Raw genomic sequence first — 19,720 nt, 5'->3', positions numbered from 1 at the left:
TGCTCCCCCGTCATGACTGCCACTTAGGCCCCACCCCTCAGCACTGCCCCAGTACACTGGCATTACCCAACTGGCATACTGATGGCACCCAACTGGCACTGCTGGGTTGTCCAGTGGCCACTGCCAGGCACTGCCAGTGTGACAGTTGGGCACCACCAATGGGCCAGGTGGGCACCGCCCAGCCTAGTGGAGACTAGTAGTGATTCTCACCGTTATCACACCTCGCCCGATGGCCAGTAAATTCCATGCGTGGAATTTGAACGGGCTATGCATATTAAATGCTACTTTAAACGTGATCCGGTTCATGCCATTAGGAAGGGGCCGGGAGACTCACAAACTGTCCTGCACCTGACTCAAAACAGACTTTTAGGCCCGCAAACTATTCTCCGGGTCTGGCACAATCTACTAATGTCACGACGAGGTTGGAGAAGCGCCCCTGACATTTCTGTGGTTCCAGTAGTACAGTGAACATAGAGGGGCAAGGAGAACTGGAAGACTGCCAAGTTTCCAGCACATCCAAGAAATTTAGTGGAAAGGGAACCTCTGGGCAGACCTTCAGATAAAAAGGCATCTAAAAGACAGAGGTTTTAAAAGTAAATGCTTTAAGGCATTATTAGGCAGTTCACAGGGGGAAAAATCAGTTTGCACTTTTGTTTTCATGATCATCGTACCAGTTGCGGTTATATATTTACTTTCTGCCTTCATCTCCTTCTAACACGGTTAATATCTCGACAACCCTCAAATTTCCTTCCCAACAGCTCCTCCTTAAAGAGGCAAACTGACCATGATTTTGCTACTTTTGGGAATCTGTTCCACATCACAAAACTTTGTGGCTGAAATAGTTCTCTTCTTCAATCTTTAAAAGAAATACCAACAGTTGAGTTTCATCTTCAAGTCTGAAGTTTTCAAATGATTTAGCAATAGAATGAATGCTATCCAAAAAGTCAAGTGCAAAAAACACTGAATTCTACAGTCTGAACTTGTGTGACACAACATTCACAGTAACAAATGCAACTTGACTGTTCGAGGAAGGTCATTAGCAGCAGGAGAAGAACTGCAGCTAATTTAAATGGATAGAGACAATTAAAGTACAATATCAAGGGACAAAAAAATTCTGAAAGCCTTTAAAGAACTTCAAAAGGAATCTCAACCCATCGGAATCTGCGGTTAAGAAATGGCAATCTCGAATAAAGGGACTTAAGAAAAGTGACAGGGCATCTGATTCAGTATTCTAACTGTCAGGAGGTAAGTGCAAGGAAGTTTGTCCTTTTTAAAATTAATTCGCAGGAAATGGGCATCGCTGGCTGGCCAGCATTTATTGCCCATCCCTAGTTGCCTTTGAAGGGCAGTTGAGAGTCAACCACATTGCTGTGGCTTTGGAATCATATGTAGGCCAGACCAGATAAGGATGGCAGATTTCCTTCCCTAAAGGACGTTAGTGAATCAGATGGGTTTTTCCGACAATCGACAATGGTTTCATGGTCATCGGTAGATATTTAATTCCAGATATCTTTTATTGAATGCCAATTCCACCACCTGCCATGGCAGGATTCGAACTCGGGTTCCCAGAACATTGGCTGAGTTTCTGGAATAATTGTCTAGCGATAATACCACTAGACCACTGTCACTTGTGACATTCCAGTGTGCCATTCTGATCGATTAGCATTACAACCTGCCTACAAGGAAGTGCAGCCAACTTCAGCTGAAGACTAACTGTTACTGCCACTGCACATGGCAACCGTATACTGTAAGATCAATGCACAACTTGACTGTGAGCCACCCCCACTTCCCCCCCAACCACTCCCCAACCATCCCCACAACCAGCCACTCCAATCCACCATCTCCTGTGAGAAGATCCCATGCCAGTCCCAAGCAGGTGTTCTTGGGTCTAAAGGAATAGTTGGCAGGATGTTGGAGGAGGAGGGCATCAGACAATGCAGGCTGTTGATCATATTGGCAGTTTTTTGACTAATGGTCATCACACTGGCCTTCTTCCTGCAAATTATCCAAAATAATCGTGAATTTAAACAGATAGTGCAATAGAACTTCAGAGAGTCTGTCCATTATGTATTTCAGCTTCAAATGGATTCAAAAGTAATTAAATTTAAAATCAATGGCTGTTAATGACACAATTTTAATCATCTGTTCCTCATGTAGCGAGCTTCTCCTTCAAACAAGAAGCAAACCAAAACTTAATTCTGAAAGCTTTCATCAGAGGGTTCCACAAAGACCTGTGCCCACTGGGCGAGATTTAGGATGCATAAGTTGGGGAAGGAAACTGCAGGGGATGGGCACAATTGAAATGTGGAGCTTGTTCAAGGAACAGCTACTGGGTGTCCTTGATAAGTATGTATCTGTCAGGCAGGGAGGAAGTGGTTGAGGGAACCATGGTTTACTAAAGAAGTTTTCACACAGAGGGTGGTGGGCGAGTGGAATCGGCTGCCGTCAGTGGTGGTGGAGGCAAACTCAATAGGGTCTTTTAAGAGACTCCTGGATGAGTATATGGGACTTAATAGGATGGAGGGTTGTAGGTAGGCCTAAAAGGTAGGGATATGTTCGGCACAACTTGTGAGGCTGAAGGGCCTGTTTTGTGCTGTAGTTTTTCTATGTTTCTAAGTTGAATCTCTTGTGAAGAGGAAGAAGGAGATTTATGTAAAGATGAGATGTGAAGGCTCAGTTAGGGCACTTAAGAGTTACAAGTTAGCCAGGAAGGACCTAAAGAGAGAATTAAGAAGAGCCAGGAGGGGACATGAGAAGTCTTTGGCAGGTAGGATCAAGGAAAACCCTAAAGCTTTCTATAGGTATGTCAGGAATAAAAGAATCACTAGGGTAAGATTAGGGCCAGTCAAGGACAGTAGTGGGAGTTGTGCGTGGAGTCCGAAGAGATAGGAGAGGCGCTAAATGAATATTTTTCGTCAGTATTCACGCAGGAAAAAGACAACGTTGTCGAGGAGAATACTGAGATACAGGCTATTGGACTAGACGGGATTGAGGTTAATAAGGAGGAGGTGTTAGCAATTCCGGAAAGTGTGAAAATAGATAAGTCCCTTGGGCCGGATGGGCTTTATCCCAGGATTCTCTGGGAGGCTAGGGAGGAGATTGCAGAGCCTTTGGCTTTGATCTTTATGTCGTCATTGTCTACAGAAATAGTGCCAGAAGACTGGAGGATCGCAAATGTTGTCCCCTTGTTCAAGAAGGGGAGTAGAGACAACCCTGGTAATTATAGACCAGTGAGCCTTACTTCTGTTGTGGGCAAAGTTTTGGAAAGGATTATAAGAGATAGGATTTATAATCATCTAGAAAGGAATAATTTGATTATGGATAGTCAACACGGTTTTGTGAAGGGTAGGTCGTGCCTCACAAACCTTATTGAGTTCTTTGAGAAGGTGACCAAAGAGGTGGATGAGGGTAAAGCAGTTGATGTGGTGTATGTGGATTTCAGTAAAGCATTTGATAAGGTTCCCCACGGTAAGCTATTGCAGAAGATACGGACGCATGGGATTGAGGGTGATTTCGCGGTTTGGATCAGGAATTGGCAAGCTGTAAGAAGACAGAGGGTGGTGGTTGATGGGAAATGTTCATCCTGGAGTTCAGTTACTAGTGGTGTACCGCAAGGATCTGTTTTGGGGCCACTGCTGTTTGTCATTTTTATAAATGACCTGGATGAGGGCGTAGAAGGATGGGTTAGTAAATTTGCGGATGACACTAAAAGTCGGTGGAGTTATGGACAGTGCGGAAGGTTGTTGCAGGTTACAGAGGGACATAGATAAGCTGCAGTGCTGGGCTGAGAGGTGGCAAATGGAGTTTAATGCGGAAAAATGTGAGGTGATTCACTTTGGAAGGAGTAACAGGAATACAGAGTACTGGGCTAATGGTAAGATACTTGGTAGTGTGAATGAACAGAGAGATCTCGGTGTCCATGTGCATAGATCCCTGAAAGTTGGCACCCAGGTTGATAGGGTTGTTATGAAGGCGTACGGTGTGTTAGCTTTTATTGGTAGAGGGATTGAGTTTCGGGGCCAGGAGGTCATGTTGCAGCTGTACAAAACTCTGGTGCGGCCGCACTTGGAGAATTGTGTACAGTTCTGGTCACCGCATTATAGGAAGGACGTGGAAGCATTGGAAAGGGTGCAGAGGAGATTTACCAGGATGTTGCCTGGTATGGTGGGACGGTCATATGAGGAAAGGCTGAGGGACTGGAGGTTGTTTTCGTTAGAGAGAAGAAGATTAAGAGGTGACTTAATAGAGGCATACAAGATGATCAGAGGATTAGATAGGGTGGATAGTGAGAGCCTTTTTCCTCAGAAGGTGACAGCTAGCACGAGGGGACATAGCTTTAAATTGAGGGGCGATAGATATAGGACAGATGTCAGAGGTAGGTTCTTCACTCAGAGAATAGTAAGGGCGTGGAATGCCCTGCCTGCAGCAGTAGTGGACTCGCCAACATTAAGGGCATTTAAATGGTCATTGGATAAACACATGGATGATATTGGAATAGTGTAGGTTAGATGGGCTTTAGATTGGTTTCACTGGTCGGCGCTGGTTGGCGCAACATCGAGGGCCGAAGGGCCTGTACTGCGCTGTAATGTTCTATGTTCTACTTTAAACTTCCAACTAAATAATTGTTTTTCTATTCAGTAAATGTGGGCATCCCCTAACTGAGTGCATTTCAGAGTCAACCACATTGCTATAGATCTGGAGTCACATGTAGGCCAGACCAGGTTAGTTTTAGTTTATTTATTAGTGTCACAAGTAGGCCCACATTAACACTGCAATGAAGTTACTATGAAAATAAGGGTTTCCTTCCTTAACGAACATTAGTGAACCAGATGGGGCTTTACAACAATTGGCACTGGTTTCATAGTCACTGTTAGACTTTTAAGTCCAGATTTCAGTTGAATTCAAATTTCACCACCTGCCATGGTGGGATTTGAACCCAGATAATTACCCTGGATCTCTAGATTGCTAATCCAGCGATAATACCACTATGCTACTGTCTCTCTTCTAATTCTATCCTAATTCATGGAATGTTGTGGATAAGGTAATTTAACTTTAATTAATTCCCACTACACTGATGCAAAACCTCAGCGGCACAGATTTCCCCCAAGTCACGTCCCCTCCACCACTCCCCACCAACCCCAATTGAACTAAATCTCACAAGATCCCCTCATTAGAGTGGAAACAAGCTAGAAAACAAATATCATCCTGAGCATGGCTTACCAACAAAGACAAGGTGATATGGCATAACATACCAACTGTTATAAAACAGCATATCCTCCCACTCATCACAACAAATGTTGCAGGACATCCAACATCATATTTAAAAATGCCTGGTGTTCAATGGATTTGTGACACACTTGACATCCCATTTGTGTATAGATGCAAAGCAATCTTAATAAGAGATGAAGAAAGCCAAGCATTTCATTCTAGAATTTGAAGGTTACAAGTGATGTACTGACTCTAAATCATCCTAGGGATTTAGATTCCCACATACAGTAACTAGTCAGCTGCACTAAAAATGACAGGCCACGTTAGCAGCTAAACATCACAATCATGTTTCAGACTCCAGACTACCTGTGAGAAATGCTGCGGAAGATCAGGTAGTAGAATATTTTATTGTCCAAAGCACTCGAGTGCACTACAACATTTTCAATGCTCAGTGCTAGCACCCTATGACTAATTTATTACAATTGCGACCCTCGAGTTCATTCATGATTAAAACTCTTTCCCAAGTCTTTTAACAGCACCGCAATGAAACGTGAGACTCACCTATTTTTGATCAATGATTATTTCATCATATAGAAGCAAACCTGACAACTCCGAAACCCATCATCTGGGATACTTAAATACAAATGAACCTGTCCCATTTACAAAATCATCCCCGTTGAAAATAAAGCTGTCAAGGCCAATTTGCATTTCGGCTGAATTTTTGCAACTTCAGAAGCTTTATGAAAACCATCAAATCCCTTCAGATACATCTCCACTTATACACTGAAAAAAATCAATCAGCGATTAAAGTGGAAAGAGATGAAAGCAATAAAACCAAAATGTCATCAAATCACTTTCTGTGCAAGAGAATTGCTGACAAAACAAATTGATTAGAAACAGAATTGGATGAGACAGTACCAATACTGAGAACCAATCCGCCTCACAACAGGTGCTGTGGAATTATTATTTTTTATATAAAACTGTTTTTATACGAAAAGGAGAGTGGCAAAGCAAATTGGTTCTCCAATATACTGAGCCCCACGGAGGTACAACTTAAAACCTGCAATTCGCCACAAACTAAATTCTAGACTACATCAGCACATTAGACCAAGATGAGTACAGTCATCCTGGGCTTCCTTAGCATTTCTCCATCTGGCGGGTTACGAAACGGCTAGGGACTGGGTTGCTGTCTGGGCAAAGTGGGTAATGCAGAAAACCAAAAGGAAGGAGAGATAAAATGAAATTAAATGGGATAAAATCCAAACTATAATCAATTCGCTAAAGCACAACATTTGCATGTTCTCTCTGCACAGTGACCATCGCTTGAAGCCATGGCTGAGCTGATTTATTGATTCTCAGTCAAATGAGCCTGACTGGGGAGCACTGTTGGATAAAAGAATGGAATAATATTTCATGACTAATCACATAAAAATATGCTTCTTGCTGAATGATCAATGTGCCTTCAAAGATCATCCTGTACTTCCAAAATAGTGTTAATTGAATTAAATTCTGTTTAACTATATGCAGGTGGAGGACATACATTGGGTTTGTCTTTCTGTTCCTCCATTTTTAATGATGACTGTTGGATACATTTCTTCTCCTTGCTCATCCTCCCAGAGCACATCCCCTCAAATTTCTATGTTATTCTTCACTATGGGCATTTATCTTCCCAATTTACTAATTTGCCTGTCTTCCTGAAATCACTTAGTGTCCCTCACTGTTGACAAACCTCCCTATTTTAGTCCGGCTACAAATGTTAATAGTTCACACCATTTATATACACAAGTGGCAACAATCACTTCATGGTCCCCACTGTTCATATCCCTCCTTAACAAATATATTCAGTAATCACTCTTTCAGTTTTCTGTCCTTTAACCAACTGTCTGTCCATGGTGCCACATTTCCTTTAATCCTTGTACCTTATTTTTTAAATCAACAAACCTTTAATGTAACACCTTTCAAAACACAAGCACAGCAACAACTAGTGTTTACTTGGTTCCTTTAATACAGTAATATGTCCCATGGTGCTTCACAGGAGCATTGTTCAAAGAGGTAAAGTCGCTAGAGTCCCAGATGACCATAGGATGCTCTACTCTTTTAAGGGAGAGCTGACTGGTGGTGATTTAATCTAAGGATCACCACACCTCAGGCAAGGGACAAGGCTGAGAAGGCGGGCTTTCATTCTGCATCACTAACCAGCCAACTGAGCTGGACCAACCTGCATTTTAATTAGGACAGGTAGCCAAAAGGTTGGTGAAATTTTTAAGCAAATCATTAAAAGAGGAAAGGTATGGTCTGGGGAAATTTAGAAGGAAATTCCAGATATTAGAGGCTTGGCAGCTGAAGTCACGACTGTCAATGATGGAGCAATTAAAATCAGTGCTGCAGAAAGAGGCCATATCTGGAGGAGTGCAGATATCTGAGGGTGCAGGGTTGGGGTCTTTAGAACTATGAAGGGGCAAAGCAATTGAGGGATTGGAAAATAAAGATGCAAATTTCAAAATCTAGACTTTTTTATCAATAAGGTCACTTATTTCTTCAATAAACTTTCAAAGGCATAACAGTTTTTACAAATCCATATTGGATAGCCTCAAATAACTTATTACTTATATCCTACATTATCATGGCTTCTTGAAGCTTGTCTAATTACTGATTTAGGCTGCTCAGTTTACAGTTACCTTGTTTATCTCTTCACATTCGAGCTATAGTTTCATGCTGGCAATCCTATAGTTATTTGCCACAAACTTCGCATCCAAAGGAGCTTCGAAAGTTTATTTCCTCTCTAGAAGGCAAAAACATCAGACGCAAGCGCCTTTTCAACTTAGGGTTCTACAAATTTTTTCAGCACTACACCTTTATCTACAATTAACCTATCTAATTCCTGCATTTCTTCCACTCCATCATTTAATTCCTAATACAATGCTCCTCTGTGATAAACAGTGGCAAAACGTATTTCCACAGTTCCTACATTCTCCATTTATAGAGGAAAACGCAATGACTCTTGCAGAATCAGATTCAAATATAAATATGGTTTCTTTATGCAATACACATAAGTTTGCTTAGTTATAGAGCCTGATGTGATTAATGTACAAGAAACAGTTAAGATTTGCATGATGCACAAGCTTCTAGATTACTCAAGTGCCTGCATAGCTGTAGATATTGTCTAGTGAAACATCCAGTGAGGTTATTTCGCTCAAATAATTTAGATTACTCTTTATGGAAATATTTTCATGTTGTATCTGCCATTAATCCAGTATCTCAGTTAAAATCACAAAATGTAATCAGTACACTTGTCCAGAATAGTTTCAACAGAAACTACCGTATGAAACCACTGAAAGAATAATAATTTGTGTCTGTTGATGGTATTTCGAGAGGTTTGATCATAAGACATTCTGACCATGTGTGACATTTACAAATATTAATGCATTTTCCTTACAAACGTTGTTCCCCCACACACACCCTCCCTCCAACACCACAAATGACTGAGTATTCTGCTGTGGATTTCCATGGTAGTCATGATGTGGAGATGCCGGCGTTGGACTGGGGTAAATACAGTAAGAGTTTTAACAACACCAGGTTAAAGTCCAACAGGTTTATTTGGTAGCAAATGGCATTTATCAGCAGTGGTTTGCAACAAAATACACGAGGCTCACTGGCAAAGCAGTAAACTCAGGGCAGAGTAACCACAGGTTGGAGAAATTTTGGGGTCAATATTAAAAATCCCTCCTCCAACGTGATGGGTTATGGATTAAGGGTCAAAGGGGGAAAAAATGGTTTTTAAAAAAAATTAATGGTTCTTCAAAGTAGTATTTGGCACAAAATAAATGAATTAACAGCACAAATTGAGGATAATGGATATGATTTTATAGCCATTACACAAACATGGTTTCAAGGAAATCAAAGCCGGGAACAAAATATTCAAGGGTATGAATCACAGAATCGTACAGTGCAGAAAGAGGCTATTTGGCCCATCGAATCTACACCGACCACAACCCCACCTCGGCCCTATCCCCATAAACCCATGCATTTATCCTAGCTAGTCCCCCTGACTCTAAGGGGTAATTTAGCATGGCCAATCCACCTAACCCGCACATCTTTGGAGTGTGGGAGGAAACCGGAGCACCCGGAGGAAACCCACACAGACACAGGGAGAATGTGCAAACTCCACACAGACAGTGACCCAAGTCGGAAATCGAACCCGGGTCCCTGGCGCTGTGAGGCAGCAGTGCTACCGTGCTGTCCTTTGTACCTTTGTACTAGGACAGGCAAGTAGGAAAGAGTGTTGGGGTAGTTTTGTTAGTACAAATTGAAAAGGTATGGTGGCAAGAAATGATCTTAGAATCCATATGGGTAGAGGTAGGAAATAACAAGGGGGAGATGACACTCGTGGGAGTAGTCTATAGGCACCCTAACAATGGCTATACTGTAGGACAAAAGAATAAATTGGGAGATAATGAGGGGATGTAAAAAAGACAGTACATTAATGATAGGTGACTTTAATCTTCATGTGGATTGGGAAGATCAAATTGGCAGAGGTAGCAATGAGGAAGAATTCATAGAGTGTATTCAGGACAGTTCCTGAGAATAATGGCCGGGATTCTCCCAAAAAAATTCGAAGTGTCGAATTCGTGTGAAAACTGGAGTATGTCGCGCTGGTTTTTCAGCGGAATTTTCAAAATGAATCTCCCATGCTCTGTGTACTGCAGAGGTCACTAGTGTGAATCAGTCCAGAGGTCCAGGGGCAGGGCCTAATCCCACTGAAGAGGCTGAAATCAGTGCGCTGAGTGGGCCACCATGCATGCACACATCACTAGGAGATCGCTAAACAAGTCCTCCCAGCAGTAAAATTGCTGGCCTCAAACCACCACGCACATCGTGGCCTCGTTGCTGGCCTTTCACTCCCTCCACGCACATCGCTGGCCTGATTGCTAACTTCTCATCACCCACCACCCTCCCCCCTCCCCCCCCCACCATGCACATCGCTGGCCTGATTGCTAACTTCTCATCACCCCCCCCCCCCATGGACATCGCTGACCTGATTGCTGGCCTCTCACCCCACCTGATCCACATATTGCTGGCCTCCCAATCCCCCACTAATCCCAGACAGCATTGACCTCCTCATCCTTCAGTGACCCAGGCATTGCTGGCCTCCTGGCCTCCCCATCCCCCACTGACCCTAACCTCACTGGCCTCCCTCCCACCGATCCCTACTGCAGGGTGGCAGCAGGACCCCCTCACCCCCACCGATCACCCCCCCATCAGGCCCCGTCCCATTAGGCCCTGCCCCCAATAGGCCCTACCTCCCCATGGCACTGCCTAATGCCCCATGGACAGTGCCAAGGTGCCCCCTGGGCATTGGCACTTTGCCACTTGGGCAGTGCCTGGGGGCCCAGGCTGGCACTCCCAAGGTGCCAATGCCCAGGGGGTACCCCCCAGTGCCCTCTGGGGGAGCTTGATTGCCCCCCTTCACTCCAGTGGGGTCAGGCCGCCAGCTCCCCGCAAGTGGGGAGCTACTGTAAACCCTACCGGTGTGAAATACTCCTGTGTGTGTGTGGGGGGGGGGGGCGCTAGTGGGCCCGGAAACTTCAGTCCCAGGCTTGCTAATGCCATTTACATTACATTCAAATTGCCCCCTGCACATCTAATGCAGTTCTACGCTGATTTCCAGCGCGGAGCTGATGGCGCTAGAAGTCCGGCTCTGGGAGACTCTCTCGGGGCTGGCGCCCAGTGCGAATCCCACGGATCAGTCACAGCTTAAATCTCCTAGTCTGCTGTGCTAAAAATCATCACCCCCCCCCACCCCCCCATATGTTGCAGATCCAACCAGGGACCAGGCTATTTTGGATCTGTAAATGTGTAATGAGGCCGGTTTAATAAAAAATCTCAGAGCAAAAGATCTCCTCGGAAACAGTGACCATAACATGGTAGAATTTAACATTCAATTTGAGGGGGAGAAACATATACCAGAAACAACTGCTAAACTTAAATAAGGGTAATTACAAAGAAATGGGGCAGAGTTGGCTGGAGTGGACGGGGAAAAGACGGTTGATCAGCAGTGGCAGACTTCTAAGAAAATAATTCCTGACTCGTAACAAAGATATATCCCAATGTGGAAGAAGGATTCTAGGAGGGGGATAAATCAATTATGGTTAACCAAGGAAGTTAACGATAGTATTAAACTGAAGTAAAAAAATAAAGTGGAAAGATTAGTGGTAAGCCACAGGAGTAAGAAAATATTTAAAAAACAAAAGATGACCAAAAAATAAAGAGGGAGAAGACAAACTAGCAAGTAACATAAAAATGGACAATAAGAGCTTCTTTAAATATATAAAAAGGAAGAGAGAAGCCAAAGTGAACATAGGCCCCTTAGAGAATGAGACTGGGAAAATCATAATGGGGAACCAGGAAATGGCAGAGGAGTTAAATAAATATTTTGTGTCAGTCTTCATGGTGGAACACACTAATAACATTCCAAAAATACTAAATAATCATGGGGCAACAGTGGTGAGGGAATAAATATCAGTAGAGAAAAAATACTAGGGAAACTAATGAGGCTAACAGCCAATAGGTCCTCTGGACCTATTGGGTTACATGTTAGGATATTAAAGGAAGGAGCTACTGGAAAGTCCCAGAGGATTGGAACATTGCCAATGAAGTATCATCTAAAAAGGGAGAAAAACAATAAACAGGTAATTATAGGTCAATTAGCTTAACATCTGTCATTAGGAAAATGTTAAGAGTTCATTATGAAGGATATAATAGCAGAGCACTTAGAAATACATAATAGAATCAAGCAGAGTCAGCATGGCTTCATGAAGGGGAAATCATGCCTAAAGACAGAGTTGGGATAAGAGGGCAATTTTTAGAATGACAACCTGCAGCTAGTGGAATGCCACAGGGATCAACACTGGGGCCACAATTATTAACATCTGTAAATAAATATATGCACTTATATATTAATGACTTGGATGGAGGAAGTGAATGTACTATTGCCAAGTTAGCAGAAGACACAAAAATAGGTGGGAAGGTGAGTATTGTGGAGCAGATTATTATATGAAATAGTCTCAGGAGAGACCCACTACAGAACGATCGTTTATCAGCCAATGTGTTGGGAGAGCTCAACCTCAGAGAAGGCCTTTGGGATTGACTCTACACTAGCTGAAGAATCATGCAATATTGATACATTGTAAGTCAAATAGGCAAGGCATTATTTACACTCCAACATTGTCTGGTTTTACATTAAACAATTTGCAGATGTTCACAAGGTAGGATGTCTACTATCCCAAGAACTATCTAAATTTCTTATCTTTCTTTTGCTGCTTGTAATCTCTTCTCTCCTTGTTGCTACTCAGCTTCGGCCTTGCATCGTTAGCTTTGTCTGCTAATTCAGGCCATCTAAGAATTACAGAATTCTCTGGGCATGTTTACTGGTACTGCTTAGCCACGTACACATTCAGCTAGCAGTGTGTCTTTTGCCACCATCAAGATGTGGAGATGCCGGCGTTGGACTGGGGTAAACACAGTAAGAGTTTTAACAACACCAGGTTAAAGTCCAAGAAGACAAACTATTATTCATAAGACGTAGGAACAGAAGTAGGCCATTTGGCTCATCGAGTCTGCTCTGCCGGTCAATGAGATCATGACCGATCTGATAATCTTCAATTCCACTTTCCTGCCTTATCCCCAAACCAAAAGATTTATTTGGCAGCAAATAATTTGGTGGTATTTTGCCACCATCAGCATGTTAGCTATATTTTATTTAACCTTTCTGATGCTATACTATATAGTTTTCAAAACCCCCTAAAATGTCTCTTCAGTTACTAGTTCCTTTTGATAGCTTGACTGTAATCTTTTGACCCTTAATAAACCATGATTGTTGTCTGCCCTAAAATTGTAGTAATTGTCCATATATACTACTCTCCCTCTTACAGTGAGGATGACACAAAAGCCAGAACGTTGGCCTTGGGCAGGATCTTACGAGCCTCGGACTGGCGAGGCGGTAAAATTTCGGCAAAAGTGTCTACAGAGGAACATGGACAGGCCAAATGCATGGGCAAAAACTTGGCAGATGGAATATAATATAGGAAAATGTCAAGTTATGCACTTTGGTAGGAAGATTAAAGGAGCTGAACAATATGTAAGTGGAGAAAGACTGCAGAAAGCTGCAGCACAAGGGAGTTGAGGGTCCTTGTGCATAATTCACAAAAATTTAACATGCAAATTTGACAGGTAATAAGGAAGGCAAATGAAATGTTGGTTTTTATTTCTAAGGGAGTGGAATATGAAAATATAGAAGTCTTGCTAAAATTATACAAGGTACTAGATAGACCATGCCTGGAATACTGTGAACACCTTATCGAAGGAAGGATATAGTGGCATTGGAGGCAGTTCAGAGAAGGTTCACTAGGTTGATCCCAGGTTTAGAGGGATTTTCTTATAAGGAAAGGTTGGGCCTGTACTCATTGGAGTTATATGAGAGGTGACCTAATTGAGGTATATCGGATTCTCAGGGGACTTGACAGGGTAGATGCTGAGAGTTGTTTCCTCCTGTATGAAAGTCTAGGACAAGAGGACATAATCTCAGAGTAAGGGGTCATCCCTTTTAGATAGATGAGGAGGAATTTCTTTTCTGAGGGTAGTGAATCTGTGGAATTATTTAGCACAGAGGGTTGTAAGTTGTTCAAGAGTGAGATGGACAGATTTGTAATCAATAATGGAATCAAGGGTTATGGGGATAAGGCAGGAAAGTGGAATTGAAGATTATCAGATCAGTCATGATCTCATTGACTGGCAGAGCAGACTCGATGAGCCAAATGGCCTACTTCTGTTCCTCCGTCTTATGAATAATCGCATAACCTGCAGCTGGAGTTGTTGGTTGAAGAAGGAATGATGAACACTTTTATGAAAAGTAAGTAGCCACAGGTGTGTGATGGACTGTATGGCTGCAATGACTTCAATCAGGCCATTGAGGTTGGCCTATAGGAATATGAACTCCCTGATTAAGGAGTCAATTGAGGGGCCAATCAGGGAGTATTTTCCTTGTATTTAATCAGGAATGTCAGTTCCTCTGGCACTCCTGATTGATAGCACTCTGTGTACTGCTGTTGGAATTGTAAATAAAGGGATTTTGGTGACGTGACTTCTGCCTCCAAAAACTTATTAGCATGGCCACTACCTGTGGTTACACCGATTTCATGGATTCTGTTATCTTGAGTTCACAAACATCCGTTCTGAGTGGTAAAAATGTAAAATATTTCTATTTGTTCAAATGGAATTGGAGCTTTAGATTGACACTGAGCTGAGACGAAGGGACTGGAGTGGGTTGTGGTCATCCTTACAATGATGATAAATTTTGTGTTTTCCCCAGAACATCATGATCAGTTCTACAAGTATTAACTGTATAATGGTACTTTAGTTGTCTTTTTCATACTTCATGTTGATTTGTCAAATCAGTTGAAATAAACAAAATCTATTAACTTAAACCACAAACTGCGAGAAGGAAAACAAGCAAGTATTTATTGGTTAAGCAAGGGTTGTGCCTGTATCATTCTTATTTATTGTTAAATTAGAATTTGTATGTTTGTTTTATAGTGGTTAGCTAAGCTGAAAAGGTTTAGCTAATATTTTGTCCCAAGTACTTCTCCCCTAACAAGAGAATGTTTTCACAAACTTGTTATTTGTTGTTACTGTGTTGTCAGCTTGGCTAACACTCTCGCCTGAGTCAGACAATTGTGATTTCAAACCCCACAATGGATATAAACACACAGTTTAATCAGCCACTTCAGTGCAGTACTGAGAGAATGCTGTACCGGTGCAATTCTTTGGATCAGACAGTGTGCCAATAGCTTCTTTGCCTTTTCAGGTAAACATATCCAGTCTCGGTGCTATTAGAAGAACAGGAGGTTCCTCTGGCATCATCAATATTGAGGGACCACTTGACAGAGGTCTAAGATTATGAAATGGTCTGACAGAATAGACATAGAGAAGATAAATGTATTTGCAAGTGAGACCAGAGCTAGAGGCCTTAAATATACGATAGTCACTAATAAATCTAATCGGGAATTCAGGAGTAACGTCTTAACACAGTTGTTAGAATGTGGAATATTCTACCACGGGGAGTCAGTGAGGCAAATAGTATAGATGCATTGAAGGGGAAACTGGGTAAACATGAGGGAGAAAGGATTAAAAGGTTATGTTAATCGAGTTAAATGAAGAAAGGTGGGAGGAGACCCGTATGGGGAATAACTAACAGCATAGCCTGTTTCTGTGCTGTATATTCTCTGCAATTAATCATAGTATTGTGGACAATTCTAAGTACCACACTTCAGGAAAGATGTAAAGGCCTTCGAAAGTGTTCAGAGGGAAAGAGTACTAGGGTTGAGGGCTTTCAGATATGCAGAGTGGTTGTATCAGAGAGGTAACCAAATAGACGTTTCCGAGATGCTGGGGGGCTTCAATTGAGCTAATAGAGGGGAAAAAAATTCTTGCATCAATAATCAGAAGTTTCAGGTTTAGAACCATTGGTAAAAGATTTAGAGAGCAGATGAGAATATTTTTTTCTTTCCGAGAACTGTCACAATTGGAAATTCTACCTTAAAATTTGGGGAAAGCTGTTGCTATAAATAATTTTTAAAAGGACTTAGACAGTGACAGGAGGGACATACAGGATTACAGATGAAAATTGGGACAGGCAGGCTAAATATGACTGCTCTTTCTAAAAGCCAGCAAGGAATGATGGCCTATGCTGAGTTTCTATACCATTCTCTGTACAGAGCTTTGTCAAAAACTTAAGCTGTGAAGTAGCTGCGTCCTTCAAGACAATACAACTGCTTTGCCAACATCAACTTTAGGTTAGGTTGATTGGCAATGCTAAATTGTCTCATAGTGTCAGAGAACAAACAGGGTAAATGTGGGGTTACGGGGAGAGGGCATGGGTGGGATTGTTGTCGGTGCAGGCTCGATGGGCCGAATGGCGGCCTCCTGCACTGTAAGGATTCTATGATTCTAACTTTCATTAATATGGACTGTGAAATGTTGGTCCAATAAATTAAAGATGTCATTCTAGTGTATTTGCCTCACTTTGTACAAAATTCAATAAATGAGGTACAATTTGCTGAAACAGGGCTTCACGCATCATACCCAGATCAGATTTTTCCTGAACTCTTCTGTTCAAAAAATGCTTTGCTGAAACTGTGAGCTGATGGAAGTACAGCAAGGGTAACAGAACATCTTGGTGAACAACTATCTGTCTTCTTAATCAATAAAATTAAAGAATTGGAAAGTCAGAGATCGAGGGTGGATCATAGAAACAGAAATTAAAAACAGTATAACAAAAAGAGAAACAGGAGGGAAAGTATTTTCCCTTGTTCTGTTTTTTAAAGCGTTTTTTTCATTTTCTAAGAGTTTCCCAGAATGGGGAATGGACACTGCAGCCAGTTTTTGATTTGATTTATTATTGTCACATGTATTAGTATACAATGAAAAGTATTGTTTCTTGCATGCTAGAGACAAAGCATACCATTCATAGAGCAGGAAAGGAGAGAGTGCAGAATGTAGTGTTACAGTTATAGCTAGGGTGTAGAGAAAGATCAACTTAATATGAGATAGGTCCATTCAAAGGTCTGACAGCAGCAGGGAAGAAGCTGTTCTCGAGTTGGCTGGTGCGTGACCTCAGACTTTTGTATCTTTTTCCCCCGACGGAAGAAGGTGGAAGAGAGAATGTCCGGGATGCATGGGGTTCTTGATTATGCTGGCTGTCTTTCCGAGGCAGTGGTTCAGAAGATCACTGCCATTTGGTCCCTCATGCCTGTGCTGGCTTAGAGAAAGCTTTCCAATTAGTCCCTCCCATATGCTCTCACCCTGTAATCCCTGCAATGTTGTGTTTAAAATACAAATTATATATTCAATACCCTTTTGAATGTTACGACTGATTCTGCTCCTGTTGCCTTTCAGAAAGTGGCATGTCAGAGCATGACAAGTCACAAAGTGTAAAGTTCTCATTATCTTTCTGGTTCTTTTGCTATTATTATTGGTGCAACCTCAAGTATGTTCACCAGTGAAATCCAAGTTTCTCCCACCATAAGTTTTACCCCTGATGATCAGAACTTGCCATGCAAACTGCAGCTGGAAGGGATGGAGAGGAATATTTGAAAGACAGGTGTATTGTTAAAACTGCCAAGAGGGGAACTGGTTCCAGCTGAATGAAGTCAGGTGTAAAGTAAATGTGCTAACTCAGCAACTGGATTCCAGTGGGAGTCACCAGGGAAGCGGCTGACTCCAGCAGAATCCAAGTGGAGACCAGTTGGAAACCAGTTCAAGGTTGAACTGAATTTTCCTCCAGCAGGACAGATGAAGCACTGGGTGGGGAGGGGGCAATCTTTAAAACAAATTAAATGGGATAAACATCTGCGGGTGTTCGATGTAATGTGTCTCCAAACCAAAACAAATATTGGTTCAGTTAAACCTGTCAATTTACATTTGAACTGAACTCCCCATTACACTGGACTCCTGCACTGATCTCTCCCAGTCCAGGAGGCTGTCACTCACATCTATCCACCGGTCCACACCCGGGGACAGGTTTCAGCAGTAGGCCGACATGTTCCTGCCGAGTGGAGCTGCTCTCGCCGCCCGCAAAGCGTGAGAGAAGAGCGAGCAGCAGAACCCCGCGCTCCAGTTACCCGGGCCTGGGGGCCGCTCTGAGGAAACTCTCCCCGCCCGCTCGCTCCGGCGGCCGCCAACGGACAACAGGCGGGCGGAGAAGCGGGAAGATACGTCAGCGGAGCGCGAGGCGGGGGCGTCAGCGGGTTCGGGCGGCGCGAGCTGGGCCGTTGGCGGGTTCGGGCGGCGCGAGGCGGGCCGTTGGCGGGTTCGGGCGGCGCGAGCTGGGCCGTTGGCGGCGCGAGCTGAGCCGTTGGCGGGTTCGGGCGGCGCGAGGCGGGCCGTTGGCGGGTTCGGGCGGCGCGAGGCGGGCCGTTGGCGGGTTCGGGCGTCGCGCGCTCTGACCTTCCCTCAGCCCCTTGAAGCGCCGGCAGTGGGCTCTGTGGAAAATGGAGTCCTCGCTCTGCACAGCCATGGTCACTTTCCTCTTTTTCAATCCGCCTCTCGCCGCTGATCCAGAGTGAACCCGGCTCGGTAACTTCTTGTTGTTGTTGTTGTGCCCTGCCTTCTCGATCGCTCCGGCTGGCCCAGCCCAGTTTCGGCCTGCTGGCGGTCAGAGCCTTTTCCCTTTAATAGTGTTCACTGTCCCGGTTCCTCAATCCCTCAGCCTCTCCAAAACAAAACACTTAGCTCCTCAATCCCTCACTTCCCCGCCGCCGCCGCCAAAAAAAAACATTCACCTTTTCAATTCCTCACCCTCCCAAAAAATTTTTTTTAGGATTTCTCAATCCTCAATTCCTCACTCCTCCAAAACAAGATGTGAAGATGCCGGTGTTGGACTGGGGTGGGGAGCATATGAAGTCTCACAACACCAGGTTAAAGTCCAATAGTTTATTTGGAATCACGAGTGACTTTAACCTGGTGTTGTGAGACTTCTTACTGTCCCCAAAACAAACAGTCTGTCAATTCCCCCAGACTCCCCAAAGCGAAACATTCAATTGCCTTTCACAATTTTTTTTTGTTCCTGGACTTTTTGTCTAAATAAGAAGTATCACGGTATGAGTTACAGAACATAGACTAGGGGTCCCATATTCCACTAATACTCTGAGCGAAGCTGGAGACATTCCAGAACTACTTGTATGTTTTTTAAACTAGTTAAGTGGATGAAACAACCAGTTATTGCGAGTTGAGTTACATCAGAATGAGTGGTTTATCCCAGGGCACCGGAGCTGGAAACATTGTCACTGACACTTAGAAATGACAGTAAGAAGTCTCACAACACCAGGTTAAAGTCCAACAGGTTTATTTGGTAGCAAATACCATAAGCTTTCGGAGCAATGCTCCTTCGTCAGATGGAGTGGTCTCTGTTCTCAAACAGGGCATAGACACAGAAATCAAATTACAGAATACTGATTAGAATGCAAATCTCTACAGCCAGCCAGGTCTTAAATGCACAGACAATGTGGGTGGAGGGAGCATTCAACACAGGTTAAAGAGATGTGTATTGTCTCCAGACAGTACAGCTTGTGAAATTGTGCAAGTCCAGGAGTCAAGCTGTGGGGGTTACTGATAATGTGACATAAATCCAACATCCCGGTTTAGACCGTCCTCGTGTGCGGAACTTGGCTATCAGTTTCTGCTCAGTGACTCTGCGCTGTCGTGTGTCGTGAAGGCCGCCTTGGAGGACGCTTACCTGAAGATCCAAGGCTGAATCTCTTTAACCTGTGTTGAATGCTCCCTCCACCCACATTGTCTGTGCATTTAAGACCTGGCTGGCTGTAGAGATTTGCATTCTAATCAGTATTCTGTAATTTGATTTCTGTGTCTGTGCCCTGTTTGAGAACAGAGACCACTCCATCTGACGAAGGAGCATTGCTCCGAAAGCTTATGGTATTTGCTACCAAATAAACCTGTT

At 43.3% G+C, this 19,720-nt stretch overlaps 1 protein-coding gene across 1 annotated transcript in view; it reads right to left on the bottom strand.

Annotated features, from left to right (window-relative positions):
* The window catches only part of cpped1 (calcineurin-like phosphoesterase domain containing 1), a 182,732-nt gene extending 163,975 nt beyond the window's left edge, over nt 1-18,757 (bottom strand). The window contains exon 1 of the mRNA XM_078240876.1: nt 18,211-18,757. Within this exon, the coding sequence (XP_078097002.1) occupies nt 18,211-18,280 (70 nt within the window). The 5' untranslated portion in view covers nt 18,281-18,757. The remainder of the gene's footprint in view (nt 1-18,210) is intronic.
* Between the last annotated feature and the right edge of the window lie 963 nt (nt 18,758-19,720).

The sequence above is a fragment of the Mustelus asterias genome, chromosome 23 (assembly GCF_964213995.1).
Source record: "Mustelus asterias chromosome 23, sMusAst1.hap1.1, whole genome shotgun sequence".
NCBI lineage: Eukaryota > Metazoa > Chordata > Chondrichthyes > Carcharhiniformes > Triakidae > Mustelus > Mustelus asterias.
Note: the sequence above shows the minus strand (reverse complement) of the source record. Positions and strands in the feature narration are given on the sequence as shown.